Source organism: Drosophila albomicans, chromosome 3, assembly GCF_009650485.2.
Source record: "Drosophila albomicans strain 15112-1751.03 chromosome 3, ASM965048v2, whole genome shotgun sequence".
Classification (NCBI taxonomy): domain Eukaryota; kingdom Metazoa; phylum Arthropoda; class Insecta; order Diptera; family Drosophilidae; genus Drosophila; species Drosophila albomicans.
In genome coordinates this window covers 23,280,065-23,298,439 of record NC_047629.2, presented here as the reverse complement: position 1 = coordinate 23,298,439, position 18,375 = coordinate 23,280,065, and the positions used below count along the sequence as shown (strand labels likewise).

The window sequence follows — 18,375 nt, the reverse complement described above, 5'->3', positions numbered from 1 at the left end:
TGTGTGCGTGTGGTTTGTCTTTGCATGAGTGTGAGTGAGTCAGTGTATGCATGTGTATGTGTGCAGAACAAGGAACGATGGCCGCGAGACCAAAAATCAGCAGCAGCAGCAGCCAAAGTTGCCGCATTTTGCTGACGTACCTGCTCCGCAATTAGAGTAACCATAACCGAAAATCAAGGCAAAAATATTACGGCTTTAAAAAAAATAAAATATAAGAAAAAAATGCAAACTGGTTACTTTAATTGCCAAACACAGCTACGTAACGCTATTTTCCGCTGAACCAACAACGACGTCGCTGCTCATCTACGATGTTTGGAATATATGAATGTCTGCTGCGGCTGCTGTTGCTGCGTGAGCGAGAGTGAGAGAGGGAGAGCAATGACGACGAGTGCACACAGCAGAGCACCGAGAGTTATTGAGAGAGCGGGAGGCTCTGGCTTAAGAAAAATTGTATGGCCATATTTGTTTCTTGTCGGTTCCCTTTTGAAACTGTGTTCTCGATGTTGCTGCTGCTGTCGTTCTTACCGTCTGCCTTTTGTTGCCGCATTTCTTAGATAAAATAACACGACAAAGCAGAAGCAGAAAAAAACGGCGAACGCGTCTTGGAGATACAATAAATGTGCCGCAAAAAATAAGAAAAAGAAAAAATATATCTTGACGTTTGAGATGATATGCATGTGTGTGTGTTAGTGTGTATGTGTAGATTTGTTTGTTTACAATGCGTGTGAGAGAGCAGAAAGAAAAAGAAAAGAAATTTGAATGCCGACAAATCTAATGTGAATTTTGTTTTTGCCAAAAACCAACAGAATATCATAATAAAACCTGCAACTGCATAATAAAGAAAAGAAAAGAAAAACAAACCAAAACCTCAACGACACAGCACGAAAATAAAAAAAAAAAAACAGAAAATAAAAAGTTAAAAAAAAATTCAACGAAAAACGCAATAAAATGTCGGAAGAAGTCGATCGCAATGACCCCGAGTTGAAATATCTCTCGGTGGAGCGCAATCAATTCAATGATCCGGCCACACAGGCCGAATGGACACAGAAGCGTCTGGTTTGGGTTCCCCACGAGAATCAGGTAAGATAGTCCAAAACATGCAAAATGCATATTTATTAGCGAATATGATTGATTAAGGATACTTGGCAGCACTAACCACATCAATTGAGCGAGAACACTTTCCAACACTGGGCAGAGCACACATACCAACAGACATTCCTCTTATTATTTGCTCATTTGTTTACGTACTCGCATTCTGCCTGCCTTGTTGTTTTTGGGCGCTGTCATGCTCCTTGCACTCTGGCCACACTCTTGGCTTTCACCCGGCGCAGCGGCTGCGCTGTCGCCAAACGACCTGAAAAACCTGTAGAGCGCCTAACTGACGTTGCGCAGGCGTTGGCTTGAGTTCTTATTCTTCTTGTTGTTCTTCTGTTGTTGTTGTTGTTGCTATTTGTTGAACGCGAGTTTGACCAGTTTTATTGCTGCCCGCATTTTATATTGAAGTTTAGTTCATTCTTTGTTTTTACTAAATCTCAATTCATAAAACGATTTTTTGTTATTCTTTAAAATGTTTGAGATTATTATTATTTAGCTAATTTATTTGAATTATATGAATGAGGTGCATAGCCTAAAAACTTGATGATTATCTCTGAAATTTTTTATTTTTTTTTGTATTCCGAATTGTTAATAGTATTATTTTAATTAGCTTAACAAAAAAATATTTAACATGAAATTATTATGCATTATTGTTAGTAATGTAACACTAAATTATAGTAAATTGTTTAACGAAAGAATTAAGGAAAGCAAACGGTTCGTAAATAAAAACTTTAAAGTTATTTGCACTGCAGTTGTTAGCGCTTTTAAAACTCTTTGCTTGCCTCCATAAATTCCTATTTCTATTTTACAATTATTAGGGTATTTACAAGTCGTAATAATTCTAGGTGAAAAGCAAAAAAAAAAAAAAAAATGTTAAGCCGATTATGGTAGAAACGTAGTTCGTGGAAAGGGGACGAAAAATATGAACTGGAACTAGTTGTGGAACTATTCGATGAGCAATCAATTTGCCTGACTTCACTCGCTCCGTCTTGCTCACACTCACAGCTTTACGTGCAGTTATCACCTTGTTGAGCTGCGCACTCATCGCATGAATCATGCAGCGAGGCAACTTCTTTGAATTTCTCGCGCGATAAAATTAAATAAACATCCGTCGAGGAAAACACACGTCTCTCATTGTTGTTGTTGTTGGTTGTGTTTGGTTTGGCCAAAACAAAAATTTGAATCACAACGGGCAGGTTATACACTCATGCCAAAAGGCTGCAGCAACTCAGAGAAAGATTCATTCATTCATTTCTCACACATTTTTGAAACTTATGCAGATATTAAAACGACCTCGTTTTGCGAAGTTGTTTCGCTTAACAGTTAACAGTTAGCAATTTCCAATTTGCATGCACGCTGACTCATCCACAAAGAGCGGGAGTGACCGAGCGAGATAGGGAGAGCAAGGGATAGAGGGAGAGCGCAATAGCTGCGTGATAGCAGCAAACGACGACGACGACAAAAAAATAAAAAAAAACAAGTTTAATCTGCATTAAATACAATACACTAGACATATTTCTGTTTGTATGTGTTAGTGTGTGTTTGTAGCGATAACGATAACGATGACAAACGTAAGGCAACGGTTTTAGCATTTTGTTGTCGCCCTTTGAATTGTTATGCAAAATGTTTTTGTTAGCGATATAACTCAGTTAATGTCGTACATTCTGATTCCAGATGTCATTCAACCTGTAGCACTCAAAAAAATAAAAAAATAGCTCCCTGAATTTTCTAGGCATCTTTTTGGTAAATGCAAAGCTAGCAAATACCCTGTAAATGCATAAATTTAGCATATAAGCCCTTTAGAAGTACTTTTACATTCCAGAAAATTTCTCACACACTAATTGTGAGATAAGAACAACTTTATTTGTAGGCCCGTTTGGCTTTTGACCATGTCTCTGGCAATAATAAGAATAATAACAGAAACAACAACTTGTCGCATTTTTCAGTAATTACGCGTTTACTTACACATAAAAAAAGCCATTTGCTTAGCCCAAAAGGAATTTTAAGCGCACACAGATAAAGCCACAAATAACAGATACAAAAACAAAGCAGAAATAAAATGAATTGAAGAGAGATAGAGAGGGAGAGAAAGGGAAAAAGAGTAAAAAACGGCACGACTCGCGTCTGACGATTGTCATGAGTTGTCAAGCAGGCAGACAGACAGAACGACAGGCGGACAGGCAGACGGACGGACTGATAATGCATATGGCACAAACTGTTGCGCCGCTGGAATGTCCAAGACACACACACACAGATACATTCGCAGCTGCAGAGCGGCTACAATTACACTCATTTCTTGGCAAAATGGATAAAAAGGGTATTGGGAATTGTGTCAACACATTTTGTGCACTCGTTTTGCCAACAACAAGCGAACAAACAGTCCAACAACTGTTCAAACTTTGCGCAATGTAAAAACAGCAAAAAACAGCAACAACCAAAATATGTATCTTAAAAATATACCACACTCACTCAAGCATACATGTGTGTGTGCGTGTGTGTTTGTGTTGTGTGTGTATCTATGTAAATAAGTGAACAATGGGTGTCATTGTGCGTGTGCACGAGTTGAAGTTGAAGTTGATATACGACTGGGCTCAGCTAATGTTTCACTTGCCAGCTACGCACAGGCAGCGAAAGTATCTGATGGATACGAATTGATTGAATCATCTGTGCGTAAATTAATAAGATATATTGAGATTAAGCGGCATGACTCTATTGATAGCTATGCAGGTATTTGTTTGAACAGATCGGTTGAAAACAGATGATGAATCATATGGGTTGAAATATTTCGAAATTTATTTACTAAGGTGATACATAGAAATATCGAATCTGAAATGAACGATTATGATTATTTTGGACTCTTGTAACTTAAAGTTGCAATACTGTAATTTAGTTTGATTTTATAGTTTATGAAAAGGGCAATATTTAAGTATAGTTTGCCATTTTATAAACTTGTAAAAAATATTGATTATTGAAAGTACTATAAACATAAAAGGCTTTTAACTTTATTTTTTATTACTTTAAGTTAAAATATTTAAATTGAAATTTTTCGATTTGATGACTTAGAAAATTTTACTATTTTAATATAGTATTTTTGTTATTTTATAAGCTATGAAAAATAGTGATTATTGAAAGTATGTTAAAATTAAAAGGTTTTTAACTTTATAATTTATATCTTTAACTTAGAATATTTAAATTGAAAATTTTACTTCGATTTGATGCCTTAGAAAAACTTTATTGTTATGATATGCTTTATAACTATCTTTTATAAAATATTAAATCTAATAAAAACAACATCGATGATTAGGAGTATTATTAACTAATGAGGTCTATATACATATATCTTTTAAGTTAATATTTTAATTGATATTTTTTGTTTAGTTCGCATTAATAGCCTCGACTTGTTAAAAAAAGTTAAGGGTTTTTGTCATATGTGCAAATGTAATTTAGTTAAAGACATAATAAAGTCATGTATACTTTAATTTACGACTTACTCAGCTACTGCTAAGGCAATCAAGTTAATTTTTGATAGAAATAAAAGTATTTTATATATTTGGATTTCTGTGGTTGAATAGTATAATTAAAAATCTCGTGAATATTTGTGCTTATTATAAGCCAAATCATATGCTCAAATTTAAGCTATTCAAAATTCCCAAGGAGCTGTTTTTTTCTCTTGGCTCAGTCTTCAAAGTTCAGGGCAAGAAAGTTCGTTAAGCATATACATATGTATGTAAGCTATACCAACAACACCCACACACTCTCAAATTGGTGCTGATAAGTATTTGGGAGCACGTCTCTTACACATTTAACGAGCCAGCGACCACAAAGAACCTCAAGCTTGAACCTTACAGGTTCTTCTCTCTGTCGCTCTCTCTCTCTCCCGCTCTCTGTCTCCCTCGCTGATACAAATGTGTCTCTTCTTTACCGCTAATGACAAACGTAGCCATAGTCGAGAGTCCGAAGCTTTTTCGGATTCGTCTCTCGTCCGGTTTACGGTCAACGAACCTGCTTCATTCACTCTCTCACAATCTTCCTTTACTCTCTTTCGCTCTCTCTCTCTTGCGTGTATATCGATATATGTTATGTGTATGCATATGCGTTGATCGATTAAAAGAAATGTGGTGGCAAAGAAAGGGGCAACATAAAATACGGGAAAAAAGGCGACTAACAAATTATTATGGCTGGTCAGCAGCAACAGTGTGAGCTGTGAGCTTTGTTTTCAGAGAACTTGAGAACCCAAGAAGAGATCTTTGTAACCGTTCACTCAGCCGCAACCACAAAGCGAGTGAAAGAGAGATGGAGAGCGAGGGGAATCATGATAGGAATGCTGTTGTTGCCGCCTGAGAATAAACCTTTTATTTATTTATACCTCTATATGTATTTATGAAGTAAACAAAAGAACAATCCAGAGGTTGCCCCCTCCGAAAATTGGGTATTACCTGGTTAATATCCACGCAGATCTGGCTAAAATAACTTATTTATTCATGCGCGTTGAGTTTTTATTTAATTTTTGTGTAAACATCAACTCAAGTTCAAGGTTTTCATATTTTTATGTGTTGCACTTCTTCTTAAGAAACATTTAAGAATATTGTTGGGAATTTCTTTTCGAAAATTATTGTCGATAACTTTGGCATTGCTTTTTTTTTAATTTTTATTGTTCTTGCTTGGTTTTGCTTCGTTGATTGCTTGGAATGTGTCGTGTATGTAGATAACATCTATAAACTTTTGCTCAAGCTATAAAGTAGAGTGCGACGAAGAGAGTAAAGTGAAGAAGCAGAGGTGAAGGAGTGTATTGAATAGCGGGCGGGGAATACAGCTGATTGATGATCTCATTGGTGTCGAGTGAGCAGCAGGCAAAGCAGCAACAATCTCTTCTTTTTGTTTTCTAACATATCTTTTAACAATTGGAGAAATGAAGGAATACGTATAGAGAAAAAAAAATTGTTTTTAAATTGAATAATAAAAGACATATTTACAATAGTTTTTAATGAACTTAAAAGTTGAATAGGATTTTGAACAATTATATACCATATTATAACATATTGAGAAACTTTTTAAACATTATATTCAAAGATATAAGAAATCGAAATGACTGAAACTTTTCAAAAATGTTATAGGATCATGTTTATAAAACTTTCAAATAAATTATAAACATCGATTATAAGTAATAGCTTTATTTACAAGAGTGCTTAAGGGTTCAACAATATCATGTACAAGATAAAATAATCTTTGGCATTATCTGCTTCAGTTGCATAAAGATTTATTATATTTGATTCGTGAGTACACTCATAATTCAACAACAATTTATTGCTGGTTTTCTGGAAAAAGAACGCATGGTGTTTTCTTCGTTCCCTGTGTTTATCTTTTATGCCGGAAAAGCGCAAAGATAACAGATACACACATATACGTACACCAACACTCACACACATTTGAATGGGCGATAAACAAGATGCGAATGAAAATGGAACTGAGCATTGGGGCGTGCTTATGTTTAACTTAAGGTTTCCCCTCACTCTTCGACTCCGACTGTTGTTGTAGTTGTGTTGGAAGTTAATGCATTTCGTTGCACTTGTGTTGCGTTCACCCTTTTAATGGGAATATAAACTGGAATTAGGAATCCAAATAATGCGATTCCCAGTTCTGTTTCCCTCTGGTGTTGCAGGTGCTGCTGGTGTTGCACTTGAGTTCTAATTGGAGACTTAATGAAGCGATCGCTTGTTATTGTTTTCCTTTTAGCATACCACATTTTGTGCTGTGTACATTCCTGCCACATTAATTGCCATGCAAAATGTGCGAAAAAGAGGCAGAGACCGACCCTGCGTGGGGGCAGAAAATCTGAAATCTGAAATGTGAAAATCAGAAAGGCAGAACTTGGTTCCAGTTGACGTAGCGCGGAATTTTTACAAGGGATAAAGTGGAAATCACTTTGGGTATTTTATCGTAGCAGAAAAGATCGTGAGAAGTATTTATTTAAGGTCATAAAGATTCAGATTATTATAAAAATGATGAAAGAGCATGAACTGTTAAAACTATAAGAACCACATAAATAAGGGCAATAATCGTTAGGAATTCCCTCTCAATTAGTGTTGATTAACACAAAAACAAATTGGGTATAAACAAAAGCAGCGTGTGCGTGCATAAGAGAGACAGAAAGAGGGAGTGGGGGGTTGGGGAGCTAGCAGCGAGAGCCTTGAACTTGCAGACAAAAACAGAATGAATGTGAGCTGCTGCCGCACACAGCTTCTGTCTGTCTATCCTCTGCTACTGCGACTGCCTTCCCCTGGCGTCGCACCACCCAGCTTCTGTCTGTCTATCCTCTGCTGCTTCCCGTTGGCTGTTTGTGTTTTTGTCGCTGCTGCTGTTGCTGCTTCTGCTGAGACTGCTGCCTACGTCGTCGTCTGCAACGGCACTTGAACGGGCGTCAGTTTTATCGTCTGCATTTCCTCTTTTCTTTTTTGTTTCTTTTGCTGTTGTTATTTGTTGTTGTTGGTGTTGCTGATGATGCGCTGTTGTGCTTGGCGCTTGACTCATGCAGCGCTGCCTTAAGAGATGCACTTGCACACACACATACACATGCAAATGCCCTCATACTAACAAATGCAAGCACACTCAACACAAACACAAAAAAAAAAGAAGTAGCACAACAACACGAGTGGTGTGAGTGTAAGTGCGAGTGCGATAACAAGGTATTTGCATTGTTTTTATTGCTGGCAGCAGCAAGAGCTTTAACTACAGTAAGAGCAGCACACACTGTTGCTGTCTCATTCGCTCATACGTTATGCTTATTTGCATTTATCGATATACGATATGCAACAAAATAAATAACCGTAAATGAAACTCTGCTAATTGACTCTTGATTTGTGGCTGTGACTCACCGACACAACCAAAAAGAAATGTGTGTGACTAACTCTCGATGTAAAATTGCTTTGATTTCTTTATTAATTAAATTCGTTTTTTTTTTTTTTTATTTTATTTGCAGGGCTTCGTGGCCGCCAGTATTAAGCGCGAACATGGCGACGAGGTGGAGGTGGAATTGGCCGAGACCGGCAAGCGTGTCATGATCCTACGCGATGACATACAGAAGATGAATCCGCCAAAGTTCGACAAAGTCGAGGATATGGCCGAGCTGACGTGCCTCAATGAGGCATCTGTGTTGCACAACATCAAAGACAGATATTACTCTGGATTGATCTATGTAAGTAACAAAGTTGTACACAAATACTCCTATATAGATAGATACATATATGTACATGTGCATGTGTAGATAAAAAGCCATTAGAGGGAATCGCTTGAAAGTTGCCACAGCTGTTGGCAATGTGACGATGATGACGCGAACTTTGAATAAACATTGAACACAGCGAGGGTTGTTTTAAAAGATTGTTTGCGCTAGAAAACTATTCTTATTTATTTGAAAATGAGAGTCAAAAATGATATAAAGTAATAGATACAAACTATAAAAATGTAAAAAAATATAAAATAATAGATCTTGAAAGATCTTACTTTAGTATTGATAAAAAAATACAACTTAAAAGTTTAAATTATTATTCGTTAAAAAAAAAAAATTTAAATTCCCTGCGCGAATTACAAAAAATTGCTGTCTTAAATAATTGCTCATTAATTATTGCTAATTACTTACTTAAATTATTTTTTCGAGTAAATGTCAAAGATTTAATGAGAGCTGCTAATTTATATTAATTTGTTTAAATTTATGTTTTTTAAATTGTTGAATGAAAATTGAATTTATTTATTAATTTGAATACCATTATAAGCAATATATTTTTTAGTTGAACTCACTACTATAACACTTTAATCTTTTACTTAGTCAAGTTAGTGACAACTTTTTAAACCTCTCTCGCTTGTGGCTGCGGCTTATTCAAAGTTATGTGGAAATGTTGAAAAACGAAACGCCATCGAGTCTCGATTCTTCTCATATTTGTTTAAAAGCAAAGCAAATATTTGACACACACACACACATTCACACTCGTACTCTCACATATATTCACACTCAAACACAAATACAAATATCGAATCATCAATCGTCTGTCGCTCGTTTCCAGTGCATTTGTCAATGTCTTAACAAGACTGCGCTGGCTTTTTAAAGCCTTTACATATCCGCTGCTAATTGTTATGCCAAAAGCGTTTGACAATTTGGCAAACAAAACCAAAAGACATGAAAACAAAGGCTGAGCAAAATGAACTTATCTAATTTGTTAAATGAAGATAAAAAATTCCACGCTTACTGCCCATAAATTTGGCTTAAATATAAATCAATGAATTGCTGCTGCGGCTGCTGCTGTTGCTGCTTTCAATTGCATTTTCAATTAATAGAAATTTATGCTGACACATAAATAACAGAACGAAATGAGCAACAAATTGAGAATTGATTAAGCAGCCATCGCCCCTTTGTCCCCCTTCATTTCCTTACTCATTAACCCAATAAAAAAGGCACAACTGCAAACTGAGTTTCACTCGCTATAGAGTGTTAGCAACATGTTGCCAAGCTGTTGTTGCTAAGCTTGAGCTCGCCAGCTGTGGGTGTGCGTTCTCTTTGCCGCTCTCTATCTCTCTCTCTGGCAATAACTTGGGCTTTGCGGCTTCCTCTTTGCTTACAAATTATGCGGCGCTTTTTTTTTTACATAAATATTTTATGTGCTTGCTGCTTACAACAACAATGCCGTCGACGTTGTTAAGTCTAATTAAATGCGCAAACTGTTTTCGGCCTTTTCAAATGCGGCTGCCGTTGGTTTTTTGATGTGGGCGCGCGTACTGCTTTGAATTTGTTTATACACATTGCTGCTGTTGTTGTTATTGTTGTTGTTGGCGCTGACGCGCTACGCTTCAGAGCACATGACGCCGACGCACACGTTTTGTGCTGCTGGCTGCGCAGTCAGCTTTGCACTTATACCAGCATACCACGCACTCTCACACACAGGCAAATACTACACACTCTCTTCTCTATTTGACCTGTTCCATTTTCATAGCAGAAAATGTTGCTGGTTGCTGGGAGAGTGCGAGAAAGAGAGGTTGGCTGGCTGATCGTTGTCACTGTTGTTTTTGCGTTGGCTGCTGCTGCTGCATTTAACAGCATAATTATTGTAATTTGCTGACATTTAATTTGATTTTTAAGTTTAATTTGCGTGGCAGCTGCTGCCTGCTGCTTGTTCATAATTAATACACGTCAAAAACGAAACTGCGTAAATATTAAAAAGTACATTACATGCAAATCAAATGTCAACACTTTGCAAAAACAAATATGGCGACTGGCAATTTGTTTGACATGCATGTCCAATCGAATGGGCGTCTTGTCCGGTCATAGACACAGTGGCGTCCAATTCGTTGTGCCTACGTATTGCATATTGCTTGCGAATTTTGATGTCTTCTTTAATGTTGCCAATTTGTTGTTGATGCAATTGAACCAGCTGAGTTCACATTTCAATTAAACAGATAATGCGATGTGTGTGTGTGTGAGTTGTTGTTTGCATAGCTGTCGTCAAATGCGTTGGCAGCTAAAAATAAATACACTCGACATAGCCAACGAAATGATGCAGCCCCTTTGCTCTTCCCCTTTTATCTCTCTCTCTCTTCACTCTATGTTAGCCTAGAACAGTCGCCTCTAACTAACTTTGAGTTGTGCACTAATTGAAATTGCATACAGACCAGACAACACTTAAGCCATATTAATGTGTTTTCCCCCACATCTTCTTCTTGCCCTTGATGACACTTAATTTGCTTTGCAAGATTTACAATTTACCACGAACGAATGCAAATATGTCACATTTTCCTTTTGGCTGCAGATTATGCAGAAGATATAACGAACGAAAGATATATTCGTTTTATAGTTTAGATATTCATTTATTTATGATGCATGCGAATTGTGGCTACGTTGCGGCATATAAATTATATTACCTACATATTATTATAAAAATTATTGGCAGCTCGCGAGCAACTTGGCACGTAATTAACATGAAAGGCACCGACGTTTTTGCATTTGACATTTTGTGCATAATCTGTAATTGCTTGCAACACGTTGCGTTTTTAGTTTTTCTCGATTAATGTTCTGTTGGACAATTGCAACAACAACAACAGCAACAATTACCTTTGCATTTTGACAGCATTTTGCTTTTAAAAAAGCTCGGCTCAAAGCTCAGCGGGGCTTAATTGAAAGGCTCGACACGTCTCTATTGACGTTCACATAAATTACTTTTATACCCTGTAACCGCAATGAAAGGGGTATATAAGAATACCCCCAAAATAATTGCTGCGCCATTTTACTGTGTTCTGAAACTCTTCAAGCAGCGTTGCCACCCCTTCAATATTTTAACTCCCACACAGAGTGACCATTTTGTTTGCTTAGCTTAATTGGTATTTTTGATGTGTGTAGAATATACTAAAGTCAGTATATGCACAACCCACAACAGCTTAATTAAATAAATTGTCGTTGTCACATTTGCATACATTTCATCAAGCATGTCTCTTTTAATATTGACTTATTATTATGCGCAAAATTTTTCGCGTTGTCGCCACGTTTCACACTTGAACGATCTTTTGACCATATTTGGTAAAACACTAAATTGCCGGCCGGAAGAGGCAGAGGCAAAGCGAAAGCTGACGGGAGAGAGGAAGCGTGTTAAAAGGGGGTGAAGTTGGCTGCGGTTAAAGATCGCAGGCAACGTTTTAACGCTTATTCTTTATATCTATCGCTGTCTCGCTCCGCCTTTGGGCCAACGACAGGACAATGACTCAATGAGGCAGCAGCATAAATCAGTTGCGGCAGCCGGCAAATGAATCAGCAGTGCGAGACAAGCAACAGGAGAGAGGGAGATGGAGAGAGTTCGTCATGGTCGTCACTTCTAAAACGATTGCCAAAAACAGCAACAAAATTTCAGATGCCATTTTTGGACTGTCTGACAAGGTTGTTGTTTGTTGTTGTTGTTGCTGTTGCTTGTCTTGATTGCCAAGACGTGATTTTTCATGGCATATATGCATGAGCTCCCCTCTCTCTCACTCTCCGAGCTTAAATTGTGAATCATCTTTGGGCAAATGACGATTCAAAATATCAAGAGAAATAGTTTTTTTTTATGATTATTTTGTGGTTACCTAAAAATTCACTCGATTCCCCAAATCACACACAATTAACAACTTTCAATTTCTCTTTTCGATTTGATTTTTGTTGATGTGTGGGCAGCATTTGAATTTGAATTTGAATTTGAGTTTGGGTTTTAAGTTTGGCAGCGCGAAATTCGCATTTAATGTTTATTTAATATCTGAAAAGCATTCAAGAGCCGCATACTTAGTGCCCACGCATAGATCAGTCCAGTTAGAGTACACACATACACATGTATCTATGCTATATAGAGTAGTAGAGTAGTAAGTAGGTACCGCACATGTTTATGTGGGTTGCACTGACTTGCAGATACAGATACATTTGAATCACGTATAGATACAGATACATTTACTACACACGCTTATGCGTGTTGGCTGCTGTTTATGGACTGTGTTTGGGCAACATTAACTAGGCCACTGAGCATCCAAAGCGACTTGTTGTCGCTGCCTAATTTGTTGCAACTTGAACTCGAATTTATGCGTTTCGTTTGTTTGTTTGTTCTATGTGCTTATGACCCAACATAGCCAAATGTCAAGCAGCTGTTTGACCAGTCTTATGGAGTTGTCAACAAGAACTGGCTTAATGCAGCCATGGTCACACCTTTTTGACTTTTTGATATTATTGAAACAATATTTATATGTGCTCATATTAATTGTCAAATAATGTTTTTCTTTAATTTAACATATATATTTTCTAACATTTCCTTTCATTCTCAAATGAATAATATTTACATTTATTTATTTATATTTTTTTAGTGCCACATTATTCCATATTAGATTATCTCATTTTAATTTTTGTCTTACTTTCACATTGAAATGTATTTCCTCTCTTTATTATTACTAAAATAATTATGATTTTAAATTGCACACATAAAGTGCATTTATTTATTATTATTATCAAGAATTTTGTCTCTTTAATTTCTTTGGAATTCTTTCACATTCCTTCCTACAATCTTAATCCATGATTAATGCTATTTATGTTTTTTCTGTTCACATTATTCATCGTGAAAATATCAAAAATTAAATTTGACTCACTTTTTTATCACATTCTCTTTTACAATCTTTTATTTCCATGCATTTCCTGTCCTTCAGAAAGTGACCTTATTTAACTTTAATTTTGCCATCACTTTTGGTAATCTTTTAGCTAAGATAAAATAAATTTATTTCTTATTCACATTCCATTTCTATTGAATTTTCTTTATTGTTTATATTCTTCCTCTTACAATTCCAATTCAAGATAAATGATATTTGGGGTTTTTCTTAAGTTTCCCCTTTTTAATAATTGACTCGCATTCGAATGTTTTTGATCTATATATACATATTTTCTTATTTAAACGAAACAGAATAATTTTAATTTGTATTATTTATTTATTATTATTTATTATCGCTTAATTTCTTTTGAGTTCTTTTAATTTTTATCGTATTTTCTTTTACTATATATGAAATTTACATTCAAATAAATCAGAATAATCTTAATATTGTCAGAACTCCTGCTATAATTATTTCTACTGATAATTTCGTATTTAAACTGCGGTCAATGATATTTATTTTGTATTATTTATCAAAAAAAATATTCTCCCATGCATTTTTTTCTTTTACAATCTTGTAATCCCATTCGAATTTATTATATTTATAATAATATGCTTTATAATATGCTTTATCTGATTTACCTTTACTAATTTCCAAATTCTCTTTGCAGACATATTCCGGTCTCTTCTGCGTTGTGGTCAATCCCTACAAGAAATTGCCCATCTATACCGAAAAGATAATGGAACGGTATAAGGGCATAAAGCGACACGAAGTGCCTCCGCATGTATTTGCAATAACGGACAGTGCCTATAGAAACATGTTGGGTGGTAAGTAAAACACATACTACAATATAGTATGATATTATGTTTATATATAGCTGCATTAAGCTGTTGCTGCTGCAAAAAACTTGCCTTTATCGAAAAAATTCCAGAGCGTGGCAAATAAACAAAAAGAAAAAAGAAAGAAGGCAAACAAACAACGCACAGTCGAAAAAATACCTTGATAAGATATCAGTTTTTTTGATGGGGAAGTTGTTGGATGGGTGGGGAGAGGGGAAATATATGCTGAATTTCCGCGAACTGCGTGACTGAATTAAGCAGAAGAAGCTACACTTTTGTGTTGCCCCAAAATGCTGTCACTGCTTATGCTGTTTTTATTTTTCTGGGGCCTCAGCGCTGATTGCAACTGACATGGAAAACCAAATGAATCATGTGGAGACAGACCATAAAAGAAGGGCAGCAATAGAGAGTGAAGAATTCAGAGGTGGAGTGAGTCAAAGAAAGAGAGAAGAAGAGAGCGAGGGAAACAGCGCGGGAGTTGCGCATTTTTCTAATCAGTTAATGTGAAACCGAAACTGGTTTTAATACCCAACAACTTTGGGTATTAAAGGGTATAATGTAAGTCAGTTGTAATGCAGCGATTGTGTGATTATATTATAAAGTATACTATATAATATGGTATTACAGTCATTTTTCAATATCCGGCTGTCTGTCTGTCCGATTGCTGCAACTTCTATAGCTGATAAATTAATAGAGCTAGAGATGTCATATTTTCATATATTACTCTTTAAAGATGCAACTTGTTTCCATTATACTGCAGAGTTATTATTTACAACTAATTTGCATTAAATGTATTTGAAAACTTGTCACAGTTTAAGAACTAAAAATTGTCCCTAACTATTTTTAGACATTTTGTAGAATGTCTATTAAGAATCTTCCAATTGAATGATGAGGTTTTAGCTTTTCTTTTATAACTCTTCTTTTTAGATAAAGGCCTTTGACTATTGATGTGCAAAGATATTTAAGATGTGGAATTTTGACTAATAAAGAAAAATAGTTCCACAATTATGTGAAGTTTTTCAATGAACAATTTTAGTGACAGTCACTTTTTGTTTTGCTCACTTCAAATCTTTAAAAGTCTCTCCCAAATTTCTATAGCAAGTATTTTTCAGTCGAGCAAACTCTATTATAGTTTTCAGACTTGTTTCCTTTTTAACCTGGAGCGTTGCTTTTTGGTCTTTGGCTCCGTTTGAAGCGTAACATTTAACGATGATTTCGTTGATAATGATGATGATGATGATGACGATGACTCAGACACAACTCTGGCTGCAAAAACATATGCACAAACTCCAGCTAGTCTCCACTCCCTTCCCTCCTTTTTCTCCACTCTGTTTATCGCTTTGTATCGTAATATTGCGTATACGTGCCATTGCCATATTTGTGCCTAGAATTCAACTCGAACTGACGATAGCGATTTTGTTTGTTCACATTTGTTTTCGTTGTTTCTTTTTCTGTTTTGTTGTCACCATATTTGCCGTTTAATCAATTTTTGTGTTTCTGTTTTCTGCTTATGCACATTTTGTATTTTCTCAACTTTGCGTTGCCGAAAATATCGGAATAAGAATGGGTGCGGCTTTTTACGTTGCTCTTTTTGATTTATTTCTCGCACTTTGTCGACCTGCTTAATCCCGCTTTTGCCCCACCCAACAGAGCGAAGTGCAACAGAGCCCATCCCAAAGCTCCATCTCCATGGGCCACAAACACGCACCAAAACTTTACATTCACCATCATCATCATCATTATCATCATAATCATCGTCGTCGTCGTTGTCCACTCAGTGGTCACCTTTTTCTTTCTCTCTGGCAAGCTGCAATTTCTTGTTGTTGTTATTGCTTTTGGAACGCGAAGCTGAAGTCAAAAGTGAGGCTCATAATGCGCCCAATGTCATAAGTTTTTGTTGCTTATGACACAACGACCACGCCCTCAAGGCGTTGCCTCCACTTTTGTTGAGTTTCGTTATGTTGCTGAACTTGTTCTCTTTGACAGTTGCAACAAGGAGTACGTAAAGAGGAGTGTTTTGAAGAGAGAGGAGACTCCGAGGAGTGCCAAGAGCAGATCAATATCAAACTTACATATTTTTGTTAGATAAGCAGCGCTGATCTTTAAAAAGTTTGATTTATTTGCGGCGATAAACGAATGATATAAAACCTTGTTAAAAACGGAATCTTTCTCAAGTTGATCAGATTACTTTTGAGGGGTTTTTATTTTCAAGGCGTCGTATTCAAAACAGTTCCATAAAAAATGTTTTAGTGTGTGGGAAATTAGCTCAAAAATTTGATATGAACAGGAGTTTCATTTAAGTAGAAACGATGTATGCTGCTTTCATTTAGCATTGTTTATTTTACTTCTAAATATTAATCAGTTTATCCTAAGATCAATCGAATTATCAGAAATATATTATATAAACTCAAGTTTAATCTATAATAATATCAATCTAAATATTCCTTATATACGTTTGTGCTAAGATTTACTGTCAATCAAGACTTTAATTTATGCTCAGTTGATGCTTGATAATTACAACTAAATTTGTTTGTTTTACATCTACATATTTATCAGTTTATCCCAAGATCAATCGATATGTTCTCAGCTATATTTTTGCTGCTCAGATTTACTGTCAATTTCAATTTCCACGACAAGCGAACAACGAACGTTGAGTTAATTAAGCGTTGTGCTAAAGATCGTATGCTATGATAAATGCCCAAATATAGAAACTTAATTAAAGCAATGTCAACGGAGCAGTTTTACTTTATAGAACTTCTTATACACATTTATATTTATATCTCTTACGTATTATTAACGGCTTTCTGATGAGCTTGCGTTTGTTCTTCGCTTGAACAACTTTTGCTCCAAATTCCAGAAATTTGTTTTAATTGAGAGATAACATAAAAAAAAGGAAACAAGACCATGAGCGGGGGAAAAAAGGCAATAATACATAATAATAGGAATAATAAAAACTATTAAAATGCTGCTTCAAATGTGGCGCCAATATTTACGCTATCAACTTGACGAGGTTTTTTTTTTTGAATTGCTTTTGTAATTGTTGTTGTAGTTGTAGTTGTTTTATAGCTCAATTCAGTTGCTATTATCGTTGGCTCAACAATCGCCTGAAAGTGATCGCTTTTGCTAGGAGGGGCTTGGTATTTTTTTGTGATACCGTGTATGCATAATGTAAGAGGGTGTGATATAGTGTTGGGAATGAAGGAACTTAAGTTACCTTTACTAAAGTGAAGCAACTAAATAAGTGTTCCATTATCGTTCATGTTTTGTCAAGTTATTCGAGTTTCCTTTACTATTTTCGATCTATCATGGTAGTAATAATCCTTAAAATGTTTATGTATATTTTTATGACATGCTAAGAAATGAAAATCATACAATAGAAATTTCTTAAATGATATCCTTAACTGTGCCACATTTACATTCTTACATTATTTATATTAAAAAGAATGATGGTATATAATTGATGAATGATGATAATAAAATTGAACGATGCACAACAATAATGAACGATTATCATAGGGAACGAAAAAGAAAGAACAAAAAGAACGATCTAGTTCTCATATTTCGACACGGAACGAACGAATTTATGCAGTAAATTGATCGACGTTTACCAATACTATTGTAATAAGAGCATCAGAGGCAACGATTTATAGTAATTCTTTAAACAATTTGTATTAATTTAAGTGATCACATAATTAAGCTAAAAGATGTTCGTGTTTGATTGACTTTTAAATCATTAAAAAATTACCCACAGTTGAATTTCTTGGCTCTCCCTAAAAATGTTTAAGAGGTATTTCGTAGTCGAGCAAACTCGAAAGCAGCTTTCTTATTGCTATTTGTTATGCTTGTGGTGGCTGGGAAGAAGGGGGAAGCTCAGCTTATGCAATGCTCGCGCCGCCTTGGCGACGTCAAATCTCGCGAGCAAAAACAAAAAAAAAAAAAAATGAATGAAAATAAAAATCAACTGCAAACTACAAACTGAGATCTATGCAGTGTCCATCTATGGCTATGTACTGACAACCATAATAAGTACGGGGTCGTTATGTGCCAATTTTTGTTTATTTTTATGTGTGTTATCTACTTTTTTATCCATTTTATTTTTGAATTTTTTTTTTTCGCCGTTTTTTTTTATTTGTAAACCGAATTAAAAACGGTGCCAAGCCAAGCCGCATTTTGTGGCAACCACAAATCGAATGTGTTTGTGTGTGTGTGTGATTGTATCGTGTAACTGCTAACTGGGCTAACTGCAATCTGTCTATAATGTCGATAGGCTGTCGGATCCATCATCGGATCATTTAGTGGCGCCCGTAGTCCA

At 35.7% G+C, this 18,375-nt stretch overlaps 1 protein-coding gene across 5 annotated transcripts in view; it reads left to right on the top strand.

The window, feature by feature from the left end:
• The first annotated feature begins 806 nt into the window (after positions 1–806).
• Positions 807–18,375, top strand: part of LOC117570427 (myosin heavy chain, non-muscle) — a 32,246-nt gene continuing 14,677 nt past the window's right edge. For all 5 annotated transcript variants that reach the window (XM_052006079.1, XM_052006078.1, XM_034252080.2 and 2 more), the window contains exons 1-3: positions 807–1,080; positions 8,072–8,287; positions 13,895–14,051. In XM_052006079.1, coding sequence (XP_051862039.1) covers positions 949–1,080; positions 8,072–8,287; positions 13,895–14,051 — 505 coding nt within the window. In that variant the 5' untranslated portion in view covers positions 807–948. The remainder of the gene's footprint in view (positions 1,081–8,071; positions 8,288–13,894; positions 14,052–18,375) is intronic.